The sequence below is a fragment of the Tigriopus californicus genome, chromosome 3 (assembly GCF_007210705.1).
Source record: "Tigriopus californicus strain San Diego chromosome 3, Tcal_SD_v2.1, whole genome shotgun sequence".
Lineage (NCBI taxonomy): Eukaryota > Metazoa > Arthropoda > Copepoda > Harpacticoida > Harpacticidae > Tigriopus > Tigriopus californicus.
The window spans coordinates 9293020-9312361 of record NC_081442.1 but is presented as its reverse complement, the minus strand read 5'-3'; the positions used below and the strand labels follow the sequence as shown (position 1 = coordinate 9312361).

The 19342-nt window shown below is 43.2% G+C and overlaps 6 protein-coding genes across 6 annotated transcripts; 5 read left to right on the top strand and 1 right to left on the bottom strand.

Moving 5' to 3' along the window:
- The first annotated feature begins 569 nt into the window (after positions 1-569).
- Positions 570-7587, top strand: LOC131878647 (uncharacterized). The gene is made up of 9 exons (XM_059224723.1): positions 570-828; positions 1631-1957; positions 2027-2170; positions 2243-2305; positions 3222-3844; positions 3916-5390; positions 5471-6011; positions 6089-6321; positions 6395-7587. Exons 1-9 carry the CDS (start codon positions 682-684, stop codon positions 7462-7464), a joined length of 4623 nt encoding a protein of 1540 aa, XP_059080706.1. The 5' UTR covers positions 570-681; the 3' UTR covers positions 7465-7587.
- A 155-nt stretch (positions 7588-7742) lies between these two features.
- On the top strand, positions 7743-8833 carry LOC131878650 (uncharacterized). The gene is made up of 3 exons (XM_059224726.1): positions 7743-7917; positions 7985-8214; positions 8281-8833. Exons 1-3 carry the CDS (start codon positions 7914-7916, stop codon positions 8443-8445), a joined length of 399 nt encoding a protein of 132 aa, XP_059080709.1. The 5' UTR covers positions 7743-7913; the 3' UTR covers positions 8446-8833.
- LOC131878648 (uncharacterized) lies at positions 8605-10110 on the top strand. Its single transcript, XM_059224724.1, has 4 exons — positions 8605-8741; positions 8804-9483; positions 9557-9772; positions 9845-10110. The coding sequence occupies exons 2-4, from the start codon at positions 8881-8883 to the stop codon at positions 10028-10030; spliced, it is 1005 nt and encodes a 334-aa protein (XP_059080707.1). The 5' UTR covers positions 8605-8741; positions 8804-8880; the 3' UTR covers positions 10031-10110.
- An 854-nt stretch (positions 10111-10964) lies between these two features.
- On the top strand, positions 10965-12138 carry LOC131878135 (NTF2-related export protein-like). Its single transcript, XM_059224033.1, has 4 exons — positions 10965-10975; positions 11080-11312; positions 11430-11642; positions 11801-12138. Exons 1-4 carry the CDS (start codon positions 10965-10967, stop codon positions 12073-12075), a joined length of 732 nt encoding a protein of 243 aa, XP_059080016.1. The 3' UTR covers positions 12076-12138.
- On the top strand, positions 12066-13608 carry LOC131878649 (E3 ubiquitin-protein ligase SIAH1B-like). Its single transcript, XM_059224725.1, has 4 exons — positions 12066-12416; positions 12491-12709; positions 12783-12989; positions 13054-13608. The coding sequence occupies exons 1-4, from the start codon at positions 12189-12191 to the stop codon at positions 13378-13380; spliced, it is 981 nt and encodes a 326-aa protein (XP_059080708.1). The 5' UTR covers positions 12066-12188; the 3' UTR covers positions 13381-13608.
- A 2760-nt stretch (positions 13609-16368) lies between these two features.
- LOC131877554 (uncharacterized) lies at positions 16369-17277 on the bottom strand. The gene is made up of 3 exons (XM_059223259.1): positions 17173-17277; positions 16678-17106; positions 16369-16608 (listed from the first exon to the last, which is right to left on the bottom strand). The coding sequence occupies exons 2-3, from the start codon at positions 17085-17087 to the stop codon at positions 16455-16457; spliced, it is 564 nt and encodes a 187-aa protein (XP_059079242.1). The 5' UTR covers positions 17088-17106; positions 17173-17277; the 3' UTR covers positions 16369-16454.
- Between the last annotated feature and the right edge of the window lie 2065 nt (positions 17278-19342).

The window sequence follows — 19342 nt, the reverse complement described above, 5'->3', positions numbered from 1 at the left end:
GTTAATTCGACCATCAATCGCAACGAACCCCTCGAAAACTAGGTCCCACCCCTGGCGCGTCATCGCTCGCATCTCGAGCCCACTCTTCTAATGGTGGATCAAGACGCTAAACATATTTCGATACCCATTATGACAAACAATTTCGGAAATGTTAGACATCGGCCAAGCTGGAGTCAATTAATTTTGTTATCACACCATAACTGCATCTGAGCCACTCCGTATTTTTAAAAGCAGAAATGTTGACCAAGACTTCAAGACCTGAATTGATCTGATGATAGTTATAAATGTTCTACAAATGCATTGACGCTCTGGACCCTTGGTCACATTTTCGAATTGAATCAAACTATTCACTCGAAAAATAGAAATGCTAAACCTCTTGGAGACACCGATAAATATGTTTTGTTGAAAACAATGGATTTAGAGTCCTCTACGTTAGACGTCTAAGATATGCGCAATTGTTTGTCAAATCATGTGTCAAAATATATATCTCGATTCGATTCACCCTTCGCTGAGATCCGCGTCGATTGGGCTCTGCCACAGCGTGTGAATCAGGTCACTGGTCACGCGCCCTCTAAGAAGTGTTCAGTCGCCATATTGAATCGTTCGGCATCACAACGCTTCCGTTTTCTGTCCTCTGTCCTCTGATGTCGATCTGAGTTGTGGCCCAGTCCATCGTCCATCATGGAGGAAGAACGCTCCGGATACATGGCCACGTTGGACAAATTGACCTTCAACAGTCGTCCGGTGATCGTGACCTTGACCGAACTGGCCCACGAGTCCAAACAGCCAAGTGTGATCGCCAAATGCATCGTGGAACGCATCCGAAAGGTATTAGAGTTGACTGGCAGCCATATAGTAAGCTAGGAAATCGGTGCCTAAGAACGATTGACCCCCTGGGTGGAATCGCCGAAAGCACCTTTTCTGTGTTCTCGCATGACTCCATAATGAGTAAGATTGTTATTTAGGCCGAATGATTTTGGATTTTCAAACTGCCATTTGCCTTCAGGAGTTGAATAAAGCGATATTTTATGACATTTGTTGTGTCTGTTGGCTGGAAATAGGCGATGTATGGGATGGGTAGGCCATCTCTGGCAGGGGGTTGACGATCCCAGTGATGCAAATTTGTCGGTTGTAATGAAGCTGACCTTGCTTCATTGCACCGTGAAAGACGAATCTACCTCGCGAAATGTGCCAAACTTGCCTCAATAACGCCGTTGCTAGCTCACCAACGTCGCTATAGATACCATGATCAAAGGTCTTGATACTAGGTTCAATTTGAGTTGAAAGGCCGACCTCGAAGCCTCCAATGGCAAATATGGGGTTTTCATGATAGAGCCTTGACTGATTTTCGTTGTTCTAAAATTCTGCGGTTGTTTTGTCACCTTTGGGTGAACTAATTACTTATTGTCCTTGGTGGCGGCGAGGTTGAATTTTCTTACTAAGTTCTTACTAAGTTCGGAGAGCATAGGGTTTAAATGATGTTTTTGTACTAACCTCCCTTTGGGTGTGGTGTGTGTTTGGGACTCGGTTTTGATATGTTCAAGGTTCAGTTGGCTCGGGCTTAAAAGACTTCTTCATTAAGAGGCAATTAGCCAGTTCTGACGTCAAGATTATTTGTTTTTCTCCTCAGATCAATCCCGAGCGAAAGTTGCCCTCGCTCTACTTGATGGACTCTATTGTGAAGAATCACGGTCTCAAGTTCAAAGATCTCTTTGAGCCGTTCTTGGTGGATGTGTTTGCTTGGGTCTTTGAGGCCAACGAGGACGTCAAGATTCGAACAGCCTTGTATAAGCTACGATGCACCTGGAACGACGTCTTCGGTGCCAAGGCCCTCTTCCACTTGGACACGAGGATCAAGAAGCATTTTGACCCCAAATGGCCGATTGCAAACCCGGCCATTGGCCAAGAGCTAGCCAATCCCACCAAAATTCACATCAACCCCAACTATTTCAAGAAGGTAAAAAGCGGTGAACTTACAATGCTCGGCGTTGTCTATGGTAGATAAATGGTTCATTTTATTCTTTAGGGCACGATTGAAAACTTGGATGAGGAAAGCAAAAAGTTGGACGAGGAGGTCCGCCGGAAGCAGGACGAACTCAAACGAATCCAGCTTAAGCGCATGGAAATGCAATTGGAACAGGAGCGCAAACTCATGGAACAACAGATGAAGGTGGGAATTGGAGGCTGGCTGGTCACAGTACTTAAATCAGTATTTTTAACTGAATTGTTTCTTGCTTTATAGGGATTGAAGAGCGCTTCCTCAACACCGGCTGTGAAAGATATTGTCAAAGAAGATTCAACTCAGGTGTGCATCATTGTTCCCTCTCCTCCTTCTTCCTCCTCCTCCTCCTCTTCTTCCAGTGTCAGATCTGTATTTGTTTATTATTATACCAACTATCATAAATTATTGAAAATGGCTGTGATGATGATGACCGCCCTTAGAGGTCGGGACCCCCATCGACCAGCTCGAATTCAACCACTTCATCACTCGTATCGACTTTTGCTTCCTTCATGTTGTGATCATATTATATTTGACTTGGTCCACAAGGAGAAGATCACGAGGGTAGACGAGACAAGCAAGAGTGGACAACGTTTCCAAGTAGAGCGATGGATGTCACGACAAAATAAAACTGATCATGTGCCATCCTTTGCATCCCTTTTTACGATACGAACGACATCATGTTTTAGTTGTTTACCCATTTTCCCTACACGATTCTTTGACCCTATTTCCTTGACCTGTTAAGGGAAAGCATTCATTGTTTAATTATTTTGTATCCTTGACATTATGAAAGGGGTAATCCAGGGAAAGGATTTTCATGGAAGTGAAGTTAATGGCTTCCTGAATCCTAGTATGGAGTACGAACCAAAAACGGTTCGCCGATTTTGGGGAAGGAACATGGCAAAAGGAGAGAAGAATCCGGGAGCCGTATACGGTTCGGATCTGGATGTTCTTTGATTGGAATTATGCAAATAGGGGTAAAATAACTTTTTGAATCAGAATATAATTTTACTACTTAATTGGTTTGGTGTGGTGATCATAAACTTTTTTTTTCAAAACCAAAATTGGTTCTTTAATGTGGACGATAGGAAAGTGTTGAAAGCAAAGTGTTTAAGGGCCTTCGACAAGGGGCTACTCGAAACAAAGTGATTTCCTTTCATGCGACATTTCATTCTTCTGTTGACTCTTGTGCAATCAACCAACCCCTTAACCTCGTTTTCAGGTCCAAAAACCAAACTCTGAAGAGACCACCAAACGAAGCAAAGATCCTCGACTGAAGAGCAAGGCCACTCTTCCTGTCCCTGTATCAAGCTCGGAGGTGACCAAACAAGATCAGCCCCCTGTCGAAAGCAAACCTAATCCCGTGAGAAAGACTCCTCCACCACCTCAGATTCGGAATGATTTCAAAGGATCCAATGCTCCTTTGAAGGCCAATCGCCCAGACGAGAAATCACCCAAGAAATCATCGTCTTCTTCGTCGTCGTCCTCATCATCTAAAAGAAGTGGACCTTCGTCGTCGTCGTCAAGATCATCGAGTAACAAGAAGAATGAATCCTCTTCAAAGAAGGTCAAGGTTGATCGATCTCCATCAAGAACCCCGAGCCCTTTGGATGCGAACGAAGGTCCGGTCAAGAAATTCAAGATCCCCAAAAAGTCTGGAGGTTCATCGCAGAAGAAGAGATCGCCTTCGCCCTCATTTAAAGAAGAGGGTCCTTTTGCGGAATTCAACAAAGGTCGCCGAATGGACGGAACCAAAGGCACCAAAAGACGTGGCTCCGCCTTGTCCAAGAATGGCTCGCCCAAGGACAAGAAGCCCAAAGCTAATGCTTCCACCAACAATCAAGAGTAAGTTCGTATTTTTGTCGAAACTCGTCCGAAACCCTCAAATTTCATGCTTTTCCTTCTTTTTCATTTAGCTTATTCGGGGATGACCACTCGTTGCCCCCAAACGACAGCAATGTGGGATGGGCCAAGTTCAAGGAATCTAATCCGGATGAGTACCGCACACCTCTGAGGGATTCAGACCGAGATCGCACGCCTAACCAAGAGCCGGATCGGCGATTTCCCGGAGGTCGCAATTCATTCCGCGGTCGAGGCGGTTTCAACATGCCCAGAAATCACGGGGACCGACCTCCCGGTGGAAATGGTCCCATGGGAGCAGCATCGCCTTTCTTTCCAAGCAATCAATTCGCAGGCGATAGCGCGACTAACAACTTCGTTGGCGAAGCCTTCCCGAACTTTGACAACTTCATGCACACTGTCAGTCAAACGGATCCGCATATTGTGGAGACCCAAATCATTCCCAGCATCATCCATCAAGCCCGGGAAGGCCTCGAGCAAGCCCGACTCAGCCAGGAGCAATTCTCGCATCTCATGCGGCAAGTGATGAGCTTGAAGGAGGCGGCCATGATGGCCCAAGCGGACAAACGCCACCACCAAGCCGAAGGCAAGGAGAACTCGGGCAACCGTAATGGAGGCGTCATGGCCCCTTGGTCCGCTCCCAATCTCCCCGGGGGCCCTGGACCATTCCCCGGACCTCCCATGGCCAATATGGGACCCCGACCACCCAGCGCTCCCGGACCTTTTAACGGAATGCACGGCCCTGTTCCACCCATGATGGGCGGACCTAACAACCTACTGCCTGCCAAGAGCCGACTGGACCTTCCCTTCCCGTCTGAGGAGGACCTAAAGGCCATCGAAGCCGACCCCTACAAGAGTCTGCCCATAGACAACTGTCCGCGTGAGATCCGCTTCTACGGCGAGATGGCCACGTGTGTGATGGATGAGAATGACGTCCGAGACTTGTCATTCCAAGGTGACGACGGTTTGAGGCGTGTGATAGTCGACCAAGGCCTCGTGACCGTCAGTCTAAAATTGGATGTAACTGAATACACTGATTTCAATCTCGATGGCATGCAGCATAAAATAAAGCTAGGTGCACCCACAAGAGAGCTTTGGATAGATGGCCAGGGCTACCAGTGTTACTTTGACAAGGCCATAAGCGTAAAGTTAGGCCCCAATTTGCACGAGTTCTTTCTCGAAGGCCCTCCCCCGCGGGTCCGAATCGGGGAACACCCCAGACCCGATCTGTGTGCCGGATACGTCCGCTTGATCATTAACGGGGATCTGAACAATGCCGTACGCTTGTTCCTCGACCCCAAGCCTCAAAGGGTGGATATCATGGGCAAACCCCACGTACTCCGGTTTGTCGAGGGCCTTCGAACTCTCCTCATTAATGGGCATCCATTTAGAACAGAGTTCGGGGGCATGCCCATCGTCATCTATGTCAACGGACAGAAGCAATATCTCCGACTCCCATCTTTGCCTCAGGGGGTCAAACTTGGGCAGATTAGGGTGATTGGACTTGTCCCACCCGAGGAACTCGAGCAAGGTAGTCACACCAAACAATTTGCCCTTCCCTTTCACACGATGGAACAACTTCACTAAACCCTTATCTCTTTCTCATTCCAGCTCAACACGTCCAAGGCTTCCGCCCAGGGGGTCCAGCACCCCCTTCACCTCCATCGAATAGCAACGGACCCATGGCAGGGTTCGACTCCGAAGGCGTCTCTTCGGCTTTCGACAAGCTACTCCCACTGTTCCGAGGCTTTGATGGCAAGACCGAGTCCAATCGAGATGTGGACACCATGTCCGAATCATCTTACAAATGCGATCAAGAAGTCACAACTGCCGATTCAGGCGCCGCCAAACCTGGCAATCCTGCCCCATCGCCCGCTGTTAACGTTCACAACCTTTGGAGTCAACTTTTGGGTGCGGGTTTGGTTTCCACTGGGAACGGCGATGACAAGAAGAGCACCTCCACCAATGGAGGCATCCCTGGATTGGACACGCCCAAAGCTCCAGTGGCATCCAATATCAAGATCAAGGAAGAGGATGCTAAGCTGGAGAAGAGCAACAAAAACAAGGACAAACCTGAGAACCAAGTCCACGAGGAGAAGGTGATAGTCGTCAAGAAGATCGTCTTCAAGTCGCATCACAAAACAATGAAAGAGTAAGTACTTTCGAAATGTCAATTTTGTCTCAAAAACCAAGGTCAAAAATGTTATTTTTTTTTTAAATTTCCTACAGACGTCAACAAGGGTTGATCAATCAATTATATGACCCTGCTGCACTACAGTGCAAGAATTGCGGTCTTCGCTTCTCTCCTGGAGACATGATTTCCTACTCACAACACTTGGACTGGCATTTCCGCATGAATCGACGCGAAAAAGACAACGCTCGGAAGGCCCAAAGTCGCAAATGGTATTTCGAGCGCATGGATTGGATCATTTCCGACGAGATTGAAGTGGCCGAAGACAAAGGTAAAAAAACTCATCTCTAGATTACTCGCAAGTTATCCGTTCTTGATTCCTCCAATTGGTATCCCTCGTCTAGATCTGACTGAAGCCGAATTGCGTGGCTCGGCAAACACGTCGCCCGAACCCGAAAAAATTCCCACTGTCCCTGTTTCCGAGGACTCTGTGAAACGCGAGGGTGAGGGCAGTTGTTCCATTTGCAAGGAGGAATTTGATCAATTCTTCAAGGAAGGCACGGACGATGACGACGACGGAAAATGGCATTACCGAAATGCCATCCTCGTCGAAGATGAAGGCATTTTCCACCCTCAATGTCACGCGGACAAGGCCAACAGCCAACATAACTTCCTCATCGATGAGAGCTTCCACGAAGAAGACGAAGAGGAGGAAGAGGAAAAAAAACCTTCGACCACCGTGGCCGAGAGCGATGTACCCATGGATGAACCCGTGGTCATGGCGGAAGCACCGGAGAAAGACCTCCCAACTGAGACCGAACCCGAGGTGAAACTTGAGCCCGATCAAGAAATGACAGATGTCTCCGACAAAGTCCCCGAAGAAGACACTACTGTTCCCATCGAGTCCGAGGTTCAACCTGAGTCAGAGTTGTCCGCGGTTTTGGTGAAAGAGGAACGACCCTGTTCTCCATCCACAGAAGCCTCTGAGGCGGTTGAGACTGTGAAGCCGGAACTTTCAGAAGCGGAGGTCAAGGTCGAACCTCCCAAAGAAGAATCTGAGGGAGTGGAAAGTCAAACTGCGACTGAACTGTCAGAAGAGACCAACGAAAAAGAGCCCCAACCGGAGGAAGCTTCACAAGCTCCTCCTGCCACTGCCGTTTCGCCCTCTCATGATACTTCTTTGGAGGATTCGTCCATGATAGCGCCTAGTATGTCTCAAGAACCCATGGGTCCAAAACCCGGCATCCGGATTAATATCACATCGCAAGTGGATCTTGAGCGACGAGAAAGTGTGGTATCCAATCATTCGGACAAGGAAAGTGCAGAGAATTCAGAATTTGATCCCGAGGCTATCGTACAAGAGGCTAAATTGAACTTGGATGTCCTCAAGCCGAAATTGAAGGACAGAAAATTCACAGAACTACCACCCCAGAATCGAGGCCAAGAGCTGTCAGGTTTATGTTTGATTATGTAAATTTTTGTTCACTTTTTTTCTCATTTTTTTGGCTCATTTTGTCACGCGAAAATTCACCCTGATATCAATTATTACTTGTGTAGGTATGTACTACCACTCAATAAAAGCATAAAAAGCATAAAACTCCGAAAAAAAGAAGTAATACGTTATGTTTTCTGCGTTAAGGGTCGAAGAAAATTGCCAACTTCGTTTGGTACCAGGTGGAAAAAAAATAGTTTGCTAACAAAAAAAAATAATCCGTGTTTCAAGTATCTATGCTCTTTTTGTGAATAAATCAAAATTAAAAATCATCTCCTGGTGTTGTCTTGTTCCATTATTCTCATATGACTCATGCATCAGAAAGTTGAAAATCTGGCAAATGGCCAACGTCTCAAATACCGAGTGAAGCACATTCCCACGACTCAAATGTGAATTGTTCCTGGGCATGAGCTCCTACCAATCCTAAGAAAATGGGTAAGAAATGGGCAATCTTTCCAAAATGGCAAAAACATAACTTCACCACTTTCACATGGCTTTGCAGGACGGAAAGTCGTCACTCTCCAAGCTCTTAGTTCCAAATCTGTGGAAAGAGTGATTCGCAATGCTTGCGATCGGAATTGGGACCCTATGTGCCATGAATTGGAAGCTTTAAGTCAGGAGCAGAAGAAAAGAGGGTTGGCAATACGGGAATATGTGGCAGATATCCCTGTTGCGGAAATTGACGAGATCTTTCGCCGGGTTATGACCTACAATGGGGAATCCGAGGCCAAGGTCTGGCCAAATATAAAATGTTGAGCATTGTTCAAGTGACCTCTTTTAATGCCAATCTTGCCAAAGGTTTCTCCGATGGATATATGGGTATTGATTCATCCCCTCACAAAGTCAATCGTATTCCAATCATCAAGCAAAGAGCCAATCCGAGGTACGCAAAAGGCCTTGTTAGAATCTCTTCATCGATGCAAATACCTGGAAGTCTTGGACATCAATTCTATGACCGTTTAAACGGACTTTCGCTCAAAGTTAGTCGATAAAGAGAGTTGGGCTGTGAATCCGAATAACAAAGCATTATTTTAGTGATTGTTGGGAGTTCTACTTATCAGTCTTAGAAGATGCTCTAAAAGAGTTCTACAATCTCAGCTTCTTGAACGTGGGGAATTTGATCAACAATTCCATCTGCAAAATCTTGTCAGAACATTGCCCAAACCTAAGGCAACTTCACGCTTCCGGCCCTAACGGCATCACCGATCTTGGCCTAAGATACATTATTGGTCAGATTCCATCCACTCGAGATGACTCAGGTAAACTCCTTTGAGACCCTCTGCTTTTAAAAGAACTAAATATAACGGTTTTTTTTCTTCAGACAGCCTTGGTCCAAGTAAGAAGAACCCAAGTAAGATATCTGGATGCTTCAAGCTCCAGGTCTTGAGCCTCAAGGACATGGAGAACATATTCCTCCGCTGTCTTGTCGTATTGATCCTTCATTTTCCCGACTTGAAAGTATTGGATCATGACAAGGTTCACGAAGCTCTTCTACTCATGGAGAGGACAGAAATGATGCCAGATTTGGGTCCGCTCCAACTCACTTCCTACCATGGTCGAACTGCCGAAGGTTGTGCCACGAATGAGTTGGAAATAGTTCAGAAGCTCTGTCCCAATCTCGAGTTAGTACACCTCTGCACCACTTTCGAGGACACTTTCATACCCTTAGCCCGCCTCAGAAAGGTCCAATCTTTGATTTTGGACCGTGTGGCGTCCCTGGAAAACTTTGACATTCCTCTCATGGCATTTGGAACCAAGCTCGTGAAACTGGAACTCAAAGCGTGCAATAACTTCCATTCAGGGACCGCCTTACACATTCGCAAGTTCTGCCCTAATCTGAAGTACTTGTCCCTTGAAATCGACACCACGGCCCCTAATTCCCAAGCCAATCCTGACAACCTGGCACTTGGCGATGGTGGCAATAATAATGGAGGCCAACAGAATATCTGGGCACTCCAAAATCAAGTGGATGACCTTCAGACGAAGCTAAACAAACTCCAGGTAGGTGTGACACGTGTGACACGTGTGAAACAGCAACATGGCGGGAAAAATTCAAACCATTCATGCGCTTTAGGTGACAATGTTGAGCGTCATGGACAAATACGGGCCTATGGCCGACCTCGAGGTGTTCCAAGTTCGCAATCTAAGCATGGGCAGCATTCTCATCTTGCTGCCCTTCATGCCCAATGTGCGAGTTCTGGCCTTTAAGTACACTCAGCAAGCCGAGGACAGCGCCTCCAACATCACAGACGACCTTTTCCGGAAGATCTTCAAGAAAAACGAATTCAAGGTTCGTCGACCAGACACCCCCAATACTTCTTTTATCTGACATCGTAACTGCTTTATGAATAAAATTCGCTAGGTCCTGGAAGAGGTGTCCTTGTGGAGTGGAACCGTTGGCGCCACAACAGCGGATTGGTTCATAAATAATGCGCCCAAATTGCGCAAAATTCACGGATTAACCCGATGGGATGTATCCGATGAGGAACGTATGAGGATTTGGCGTGATGGGCGTAATCGCGAGCCTGAGATCGAAATTGAATTGTAATCACTGGAAAATACGCTCGGACAAATAAATATCGAGGTTTCCCTTCAAGAATGGCGCCGCTTCCGCGCCCTTTTCTCTGATTCTCTTGCTTATTTTCTTCCTTTGATTTTAACCGGAGGTTTCGTTATTTGATATTTCGTTTGACGAATTAAGTATTTCCATGCTCAATTGAAAAACCTCAGGATTGGAGGAGATCCTCAACAGAGGCGACTCTAAAACGGATCCATGTTTATGAATAATAGGTATGGAGTTAGATTAATTGGTATTTGATTACAGGGTCAAAAAAAATAGTGTTAATGATAGTATTCATCAGAAGGCATCATTTTAAGGTCAGGTAAGTTTCTTTTGTTTGCGTTGAGAACGTCGAGGCCTGTTGATGTGAGATTCCCGGTCTTTTCACTTCACTTGCAAGCTATTTTTTTCTGAAGTTCAAGACATGGTTGATGCCTAACAAGTATAACTATGGTGATTCTAAATACCGCACAAAGAAATAAAAAAAATCACAAGAAGAACCATGAATTTAATTAATGAGTTCATTTTTCCTAATGTGAGAGTTAATTGACAGATATTGTGGAATATGGATGCACCCAGAAGTGGGCCAGAACCAACCAGAAATGTTTGGAATGGGTGATGAAGTATTTCCAAGCAAGCCGTGTTCCTGAATACTTGATGTCTTGGTCCTGATAGGAGAGCATTGTTCCCAATTTTGCACTTAGCTGCATTAGACTTTGTGCTAAATTCTCCATTAAATCTGACCTCTCTCTCATTTAGGCAAATCCCAGATTACTATTGCAATAAATTGTTTTAATATATGCCTATGTAATTCATCGCCCAATTCACTTTTTATGAATGGATATTTCAATCAGTGCCAGTTGACAAGACAGTTAATGGTCATAAGGACGTCTGAAACGCTGATATGCAAGCTACAATCTGCATGACACGTGTGTAAGCTTTACGGTTAATTCAGAGCATCACATTCATGTCAAAGCTATCATAATGAAAAGGCATAATGAGAAGCGTCCATGAATGAAAAACTTGAATAATTCAAGATGCGCACGAGAGCGCTTTTCGGCCCATGAACAATCTAAACGATATTCACTCAACCTCCAGCTAGAAAAAAACGAAGAAAATGGCTTAGACTCTTATTTACCTACATCACTTAGGTTTAATTTGGAAGTTTGTCTCAGCACAGATCTCGCTAGATCCCTGGACCAAAGTGGAAGGAAGGTGTTCCATTTCGGGGACAAACATATCGATCAAACATCGCATTCCATTCTCATAGGTACAACAACGAGAGCATTGCTGCTATGGAGTCATTGGGTGTGATTTGCACCATGCTCTATGACTCATATTATACCCCCAACCTTGACACTTTGAGATTTCTCGACAATGCTTGCAGATCCAGAAACAGTACCCTGGTCGTCCCAAATTGGTTCCATCATGATTTCTCAAGGGGAGAATGACGAACGCCAAAAGAAGGTGATCCAGGCTTGCATCACGGCTGAGGAGTTCACCAAGCATTATTTTGAACGAATCGATACACGGAGACACACCATTGGCAAGCTTTACTTGGATTCTGCCAATCTTTTTTGGAATGGAAATAAGATGACGGGTTAGTGAGCATAGATTTTAACATTTGGCCAGCACCTCTCAAAAGAGGGAGTTTCATGGTCTGTAGAGGAAGTAAAACATGTTGTGATTAAACCAAAGGAAGTTTCTAATCGTTGTTGTTTTATGCCTTCAAATTTCTCACTTGATTTTGAATTTCAGGCCCGGCGGAGATTCAGCAATTCTTTTTGGACAAAGTCCCAACAACGGAGCACATATTGACCTCATTGGATGCCCAGCCCGTGTTGGACAGTGCTGTAGCCGGTCAAACGACGATCTCGGTGCAAGTTTGCGGCGGGGTCAAGTACCTGAACCATCAGAACAAACCTTTCCAACAAACGTTTCTCCTCACAGCCGATAATGATAAGTGGAAAATCGTGACAGACGTCTTCAGATGCCAAGAGTATTCAGCCAAGACCCAAGCCCAAATATCCTAAAGCGTGTGTCTTTGTGATGTGTACTCTCATTTGCGATAAAAATAAAGTTTTCAAGAACCCGAACCATTGTTTATGAATAGGTTCCTGACCGTGCAAGTACTGCAGTTTCAGAGATGGTCGACACGTCGTCTACTTCGAACTCCCAAGTGGACGAATCCATTGACAATCTCAAGGCCGAGGTGGAATGCCCCATATGTCAAAGAGTTCCAAGAAAAGCGCCAGTTTACCAATGCAAGTTGGGCCATCTTCTTTGTCAAGATTGTTATCCAAAATGTCAAGCGTGTCCCGTTTGTCGAACGCCATTGAGCAAGGAGAAAATCCGTTCAATCCTGGCAGACAAGGTATCAATTAAGTACTTTCTAGATGCAACGAATGCACATCTGACAATCATTTGGCATGTATCCACGACTCCTAGATTTTGATGCTGGTCCCTAGGCCTTGTGAATTTAACGATGATGGCTGTCAGGAAGAGTTTTTGGGTCCTGAACTAGATGCACACGAGGCCAAGTGTCGCCACCGATGGGTGTGTTGTGTGGACATCGCATGCGGATCCGTTTTGCGGTTCCACGCTCTTTTGGACCACACTCAAAATCTAGAGCTTCATGCCCAAGAGGATTTCAGGGACAATCAAGAGGTAAAATGGTGTATTAAATTGCATGAATTCATGTTTTTCCTTTGAGACTCATGAAAGTGTTTTTGGGATGCAGTCTCGCTTTCAGTCATTTTTGTACGTGAGTGAGGGCAATTTTCAAAAAGAATGCATGTGGGTGTGCGATCGGTTAAAAAAGTGCGGCTTCCACTTTTATCGTGAGAGCTACCGAACGGACGACGGATGTTGGCAAATTTGGGTGGTTATGGCGGGTACTCAAGAGGAAGCTAAGAGGTTCCAGGCCACCATTGAAATCTTTACCGAGGTAAGTGAAGTCAATCTGTTATTACGAAATAAATTCATATTGGTTTAGTTGTGAATATTTTCAGGATGAAATCTTGACTCATGTTGGACCAGTTAATTATCTGCCAGATACCAAAGAAAAGCTTTTAGACTCGGCTCTTGGGCTGCTGTTAACTGACAGGATAGTCAAACGGTTCTTGCGAAATGATCAGCTTCATTATCGAATCACAATCCGTGAGCATGAAGAGATCCAAGTTGATCCGGACAATTGGAGTCAAATCATGGTGCAGAAATCCGAGGCCACTTTGCCAAGCGAGCAAGCTACTTTAGAACCAGAAAGTAGAAGACCACCAAGCTCAAAATCTGGGGGAAGTACAAGGAGAAAGGAAAAGCCTTCAACTCGAAAACAATGAACATGAAATATGTCTCTTTTTCCAACAAACTGAGGTTATGCTTCTGTTAATGAATATTGCAGATTGGACCTGACTTTGAGCTTAATGTGTCGTGAATGAATAAAAATTAATGTATTCACCCAAACTAAAATTTCTCTCTGCGAGATCGCTATTCATTTTTTGGTGTCGTATTTGATGATAGTGTCCTTCCCAGTACAGATTTAATTCACCGGATGAGCGTTAAACGTTTAATTTTAACTGAATGAACCAATCCATTAAGTTATTGCTTCATTCATATTTCACTGCTTATCTAGGTATTTCCCGGTTTTTTAATTGGGGAGACCCTACATGCAAACGCCAATTACTCACTAAAATATATTTTTTCAAAGGAGGGTATTTTTAGTTGATAAAAATCAATGGAAGTGGACAATGAAGCCTACCTTTCTTCTTTTTCAGGCTCCATCATTGTATTCCATCACTTGGACAAGTGTTTGATCAAATCTATATTCAAGGGCTAGCCGGATCTACCAACTCTCAATTCGTAGGTGGATCACATGTGAATGTAAAGTCAACTAGTTGAAATAGATTTTAAGGTTTAAACTCTTCAGAATTCACTTTCCAGTTTCGTTAAGGAAGTCCGGAATCCAAAAAATGCCCACAAGTTACAGAAACTTTGTAGTTTTATTCATGAGAAAAAGTCCTTGTTTCTTTTATATTATCGTGCCTTTCGTTTTATAGCATGTGGAAGTACTGAAAACTGCAGTAAGAACAAAAATAAGCTTTGATATAACAAAACTTTTTACTTGAAAAGACGAGAATCTACGAATTATGAGATGTGTGAAACGCAACTTCATTGAGACAATATGTCCTTATCAATGTTATGAAGCCACATCATTAAAGGAGCAAACTTGAACTGGACCCCATATTTAATTGCATAAACTTTTAAATTCTTCTTACCTTTTCAACTCTTAAGTGATAATAAAAACATTTGAGCTGAAGTATCTCATTTGTAAACCAATCCGGAAGAAAAATTATTTCATTATGCTGCATTAAAGTTTTTTTACTCAAAATGTTTATGACTTGCAATTGTTTTTTTTATCAAAAGACACCGAAAAATATGTTTCCCATATCAAACCCCATATTTTGACTCAAAGATTAAAACATGTCATCTGCATAAAACAGTTCGTTTTCAAACATTATTTTCTATCCAAGCCCTAGTTATTGGTGCGTCTACACGACAAATAATTGGGCAAATAATTAGCCATTTGACAAACATTGTTTGGCATTTCACAAGCATTTCACAAACATTTCTCGATTTGAACATGTTTAAAGTTTGTTTGCCAAAGAGCAAATATTTCATGGACGACAGCATCCTCCCCAGGCCTTCCAACCAAGGTGTCCATTTTCAGTAATTATGGAACTTAACTCTTTCGATCCATGATGTTTTATCACAAAGAAAAAAGGTATTGATTATGGTTCATTTTGACGCAGGATAACCCCAACTTGGAGTGTAAAGGGGCCTGGAATTGTCAATCAATGTTTAAAGTCATCAGATGTCATCCCATTCCCTCTTAATTCAGTAGTCACACTTCCATCTCCCGTCGAGGATTGAATGATGAACGATCGATCGATCAATCAAGCAACGTTTACATCTCCGGAATCCAGATTCATCTCCTCCCGTCCAGACAATGGAAGTGTCGACCCCAGTAAACCCACCCACTTTGGGCCTGTCCTCAGGCTCAGCCCGGTCATGGTCCCGGCCCCTTCTTTTACATCCGTCTGTGAGCAAGACTTGAGCGAGCCAACCCAAAGCTAGATGAATGGATGGAATGGATGGATGGATTCCTTGACCTCGTCCAAAGAAGACTGATCCGATTGAAGTTGGATCATATCATCAGAGACAACGGAATCATCGGCCCATACTACCTGGAGGTTCTTGGCCGGTTATTAGTCAGCCCTCGGCCGACACACACGCCCATGATCGGTCCTCTACGTACATACACCCTTGAGACCCCAGCGTCCAGACCAGCCAGCCACTTTTGGCTGCTCTTTCGTCCATTTCCCTGCCCGCCATTTAGCCATGAAGGCCAGATCAGTCGAATCTCAACGGACCGAGTCCTACCCACTCACTGACTCATTACTTTCAAGCTGCCCAAGACCATCACCTTCCCTGTCCAATGCCGTCTGTTCTTGTGGGCGGGTTCTTATTTGTTCTATAAAACTCAACTCTTTTTAGTCAATGGCATCTGTAATGTTAACTGTATGTAAATATCCATATTGTCTTAATATGGTTTAATGCTCTTATTGTATTTGTGCTTACGTTTCTGACATGACCTTTGGACTATATATTCTTGTCATATTTCGACCCGTACTCGGCTATTAAATAGTTTGTGATATTATTGGAGAACTGTTGTCCATTTATTCACGATTATAATGAGTTGGAAATTGGTCGGGTTTTCGTTTCCAATCAATTGGTTTATGATTTATAGTCAAAATGAATGTCGAAAACCTTTCGAAAAGCGAAAATGTTATTAAAATTGCATCATCAGGTGGCTTATGGTATAGTTCATAGAACGGGGTAAAACATGTCTTCAAGTAGTAATTGGTTTCAGCCAACACATGACCGCACAGATTGAAATTGGCAAAATAAAGAACCTTTTTGGAAAGCGAAACATTCTCATCATGATAGTGCCCATCGGTGTTTTTTTCCAATTTCATTCCTCAGTTTTCACTCTGTTCATTATACTAATCATCTTATTTAGCGTGCATAACATAAATATTGAATGAATGACCGATTGGGAAATGATACGATCACTTGCAAGTTCATCTGATTAGAAATCTAATCAAAATATTTGTCAAACTGTTTTGATCGGGTAGTTTCACGTGTAGACGGCTCAGAGATGAAGTGTTTGTCAAATACGAAACATTTCCGAAATTGTTAGGCAAATTTTGTGACAGAATGTTTCTCGTGTAGACGCACCATATCATAAAATCAATGAGTTCCTCAAATTCACTGCAAGACCAACAGGTCACATTTATTTTCTCTCAAAAACGTCCAGCATCAATGGCCTCTGTGGGATCCCTTTAAGTTAGATTTATCTCATTTCCTCAGCAATACTGAAAATGTCGAGCTTCGTGTATCGCCATTCGGTAGACTCGGCGCAATCTGAAGCTGCCCCTGAGTTCAATCGCACGGCCAAAGCACTTCCCATGCCCAATCGAATCACATTACATTGCTCATGAGTAGACCTGAAATCATCAGTTCATAACATAACCCAGCTCATTCCGCCCATCAGAGAACAAAAGACAAAAACTTACCAATCCAGCTGAACCGGACAGACGCTTCCGAATGCTCCTTGGACATCAGTGGAGAAAGCAATAGCTTGGGCGTTATCTCCCTTGACAATCGTGAAATCCCCATGACTGCCTTTCTTGATCCGAGCCGAGGCACAGACCTGGTAGTATCCTTGGAAGGGAGCCGTGAAAATTCCAGTAGCCGGATCAAAAGCCATGGGCTTTTCATTATTCTTATTCAAGGGTATAGTGAGAGTCTGGAGCGCTTCGCGAATTACGGTATACCCGGTCATGATTTTGTTTGGCCCGCACACCTGGCCAGAGGGCAAGAAGCTGTTCATGATGTAGAACGAGTCACGGGTGAGTCTCGCTTGGGCATTTGTGAGGCCCAAAAGCGAGGCAACTAGAAATGCGGTTAAAATAGGCCAACTCATGTCAACAGGAGTCACGTACCTATGAATTAAGTTGGATTTCAAGTGAAAGTAAGAGGTGATTGGTTAAGTTAGGTAAATTATTTACTTGAGGATTGGCTCGATTTGGCTGAATGAAGAAATGAGACAAGTTGATGGTAGAATTTTTCAGAACGGAATCATTTATACCATATCGTGCGACACAAGTGCAAGAGGATTGCTTTTACACCAATTCTTTTATTGCTCGATAATCGTGATGAGATTGCACTTTTGCAACATCTTTGAATAGCTATGAAAAGTTGCATTGAGGTATTTTGGCACATGATTTTCTAGAAGAAGGCCATAAAAATTATAAAGTAATCGATTGGCCACGCTGAATGGCAATAGCTTGGGCTCTTCTCAAAATTATTGATTGCAGTCTGACTTCTCTGAAGTCATGTATTCCTAACTAATTGACTTTTTGGGATTTTAGAGGTTGGCCTTTTTTGCATCAAGAAATAAAGACCTCTACACATCCGACTTAGAACCATATAACCTAACGGCTCTTAACTCTTAGCTCTGTTAGTTTCTTTCAAAATTCCAAGGGGGTTCGAAAATCAGTAAAACTATCACCGTAACTAGTGACACTTACACTATAAAAAGTGGTAAATTTGCAAAGGCAAAATCGTAAATGAATAAATTTTTAAACCAAGGAACAAAGTAGAATAAGCTTAGTTCAGTGCAGTACGATAAACCACATTTCATCTTATGAAGTTTTTATTTTCCTCATACTTTGCCTTCAACTTTAGGACAAGTTGTTCTATTATTTACAAAAGAAGGAGTGTATTTACTTCGTTGTGAAGCTTAAAATCCTTCAGATTTACCTGACATTAAAGGCTTCCACACGTAAATAGCTCTCTCGTTTCAAAATTGTTCGTATTGGGCTTGTCAAGTGAGCGCGTTCTTGAACAACTGACGTTATTCCATGGAGTAAAATCATAGACAACATCCCCAGCCAAACCGCACTGTGCATGCATTGAATTTTGACATTTATTCCATTTTGAATGCTTGTCTAAGCAAATAACATTCTTGTATTGAGCCAATTTGATAGTAAATTCGTCGAATGACACCAAACATGTTCGTTTTGTTGGGTTGTGTAACACAGCTCACTCAAAATCACTTGATTATTGAAAATTCAATGGGAGGATAGTTCGAGATGACTGTGATGTTTGTCTTAATTCTCCCTCCCCAAAATGTCCAAAATCAGGGAGCCAGACCGCATTTCCCTTTGAATTTCCTTCCCTTGACATGACCTAGACATAACATCGAAATTGTATTTTCTTCGAGTGGCCATGGTTGAGGTTTTGAATCTGCTGGAAGCAGGGTACCAGGTCCAAATGATCAATACACAGTATGTATAACCGTAAAACTCCTGTCCTCTGATGATATTTCTATGATCAAGAAATACTCAAAGTAAATGGTTTTGTTCGATAAGTTATCTAATGGTCTCTCTACTCGGCACTTATTAATATCTAGTTGAAAATTCGAAGCCTTTGAAACTTGTGGCTATGAACTTTTGTAAGATCTCAAGCCAAAGATTGTGTCCTAACCCTACAACCACAGGAAGACCATAGGCTTAGCTTTGTCGCTAAAATGGCTAAGGCTTTGAATTGTGCGCTAGAACAAATTAAAACAAGCAAAACAGTCACAAATTCTAAAAATAAGGTAATTATTTTTCTTAGTCTTTCTCACTAAACCAAGAAACCGTTCAATACTAATTGAAACCTATTTTCTTTTGTGCTAGTACCAAAGAGTGTCTACTATACGATTCTAAATAGATACAATACAAATAGACAGAGCTTAACCGTTACCAAAAAAGTAACGCGTTACTGTTACCGTTATTTTTAGAAAAAGTAACGCGTTACAGTTACCGTTATTTTGTGAAAAAGTAAAGCGTTACATATCGATACTGTTACTTTTGAAGAAGAAAATATGGCCTAAAGCTGCAAAAAAGAACCGTCTTATACTGAAACGAATGACAAATATACAAGGGTACAAGGACTAAGAGCTGTTTGGTTTTGATCTTTTTTTCACTTTTACTAAACAGATTGAAAAGTATTTTGTCATCGTTCTTTTCATGGTCTGAAAAAAGTTGAAATAAGACTATTAAACAGGTTTGACGGGGGGAAAAATCAGGGTTACATTTTTGAGGCGAACTTCCGGGTTTCCATCCTGCAACTAGTAATGTCGAACGTCACAGAAAATGGAAATTGATGACCTTAATCACAATCTTCTGTGAT

Coding starts and splice junctions, on each gene's coding strand:
- LOC131878647 (XM_059224723.1), top strand. CDS start 682: ATGGAGGAAGAACGCTCCGGATACATGGCCACGTTGGACAAATTGACC. Junction 2,171..2,242: donor TCATGGAACAACAGATGAAG/GTGGGAATTGGA, acceptor CTTGCTTTATAG/GGATTGAAGAGCGCTTCCTC. Junction 5,391..5,470: donor ACCCGAGGAACTCGAGCAAG/GTAGTCACACCA, acceptor TTCTCATTCCAG/CTCAACACGTCCAAGGCTTC.
- LOC131878650 (XM_059224726.1), top strand. Junction 8,215..8,280: donor ATGGGGAATCCGAGGCCAAG/GTCTGGCCAAAT, acceptor ATCTTGCCAAAG/GTTTCTCCGATGGATATATG.
- LOC131878135 (XM_059224033.1), top strand. Junction 11,313..11,429: donor ATCGCATTCCATTCTCATAG/GTACAACAACGA, acceptor CAATGCTTGCAG/ATCCAGAAACAGTACCCTGG. Junction 11,643..11,800: donor GAATGGAAATAAGATGACGG/GTTAGTGAGCAT, acceptor TTTGAATTTCAG/GCCCGGCGGAGATTCAGCAA.
- LOC131878648 (XM_059224724.1), top strand. CDS start 8,881: ATGGAGAACATATTCCTCCGCTGTCTTGTCGTATTGATCCTTCATTTT. Junction 9,484..9,556: donor CGAAGCTAAACAAACTCCAG/GTAGGTGTGACA, acceptor CATGCGCTTTAG/GTGACAATGTTGAGCGTCAT. Junction 9,773..9,844: donor TCAAGAAAAACGAATTCAAG/GTTCGTCGACCA, acceptor AAAATTCGCTAG/GTCCTGGAAGAGGTGTCCTT.
- LOC131877554 (XM_059223259.1), bottom strand. CDS start 17,087: ATGAGTTGGCCTATTTTAACCGCATTTCTAGTTGCCTCGCTTTTGGGC. Junction 16,609..16,677: donor TGTCCGGTTCAGCTGGATTG/GTAAGTTTTTGT, acceptor TGATGATTTCAG/GTCTACTCATGAGCAATGTA.
- LOC131878649 (XM_059224725.1), top strand. CDS start 12,189: ATGGTCGACACGTCGTCTACTTCGAACTCCCAAGTGGACGAATCCATT. Junction 12,417..12,490: donor GTTCAATCCTGGCAGACAAG/GTATCAATTAAG, acceptor CACGACTCCTAG/ATTTTGATGCTGGTCCCTAG. Junction 12,990..13,053: donor CCATTGAAATCTTTACCGAG/GTAAGTGAAGTC, acceptor GAATATTTTCAG/GATGAAATCTTGACTCATGT.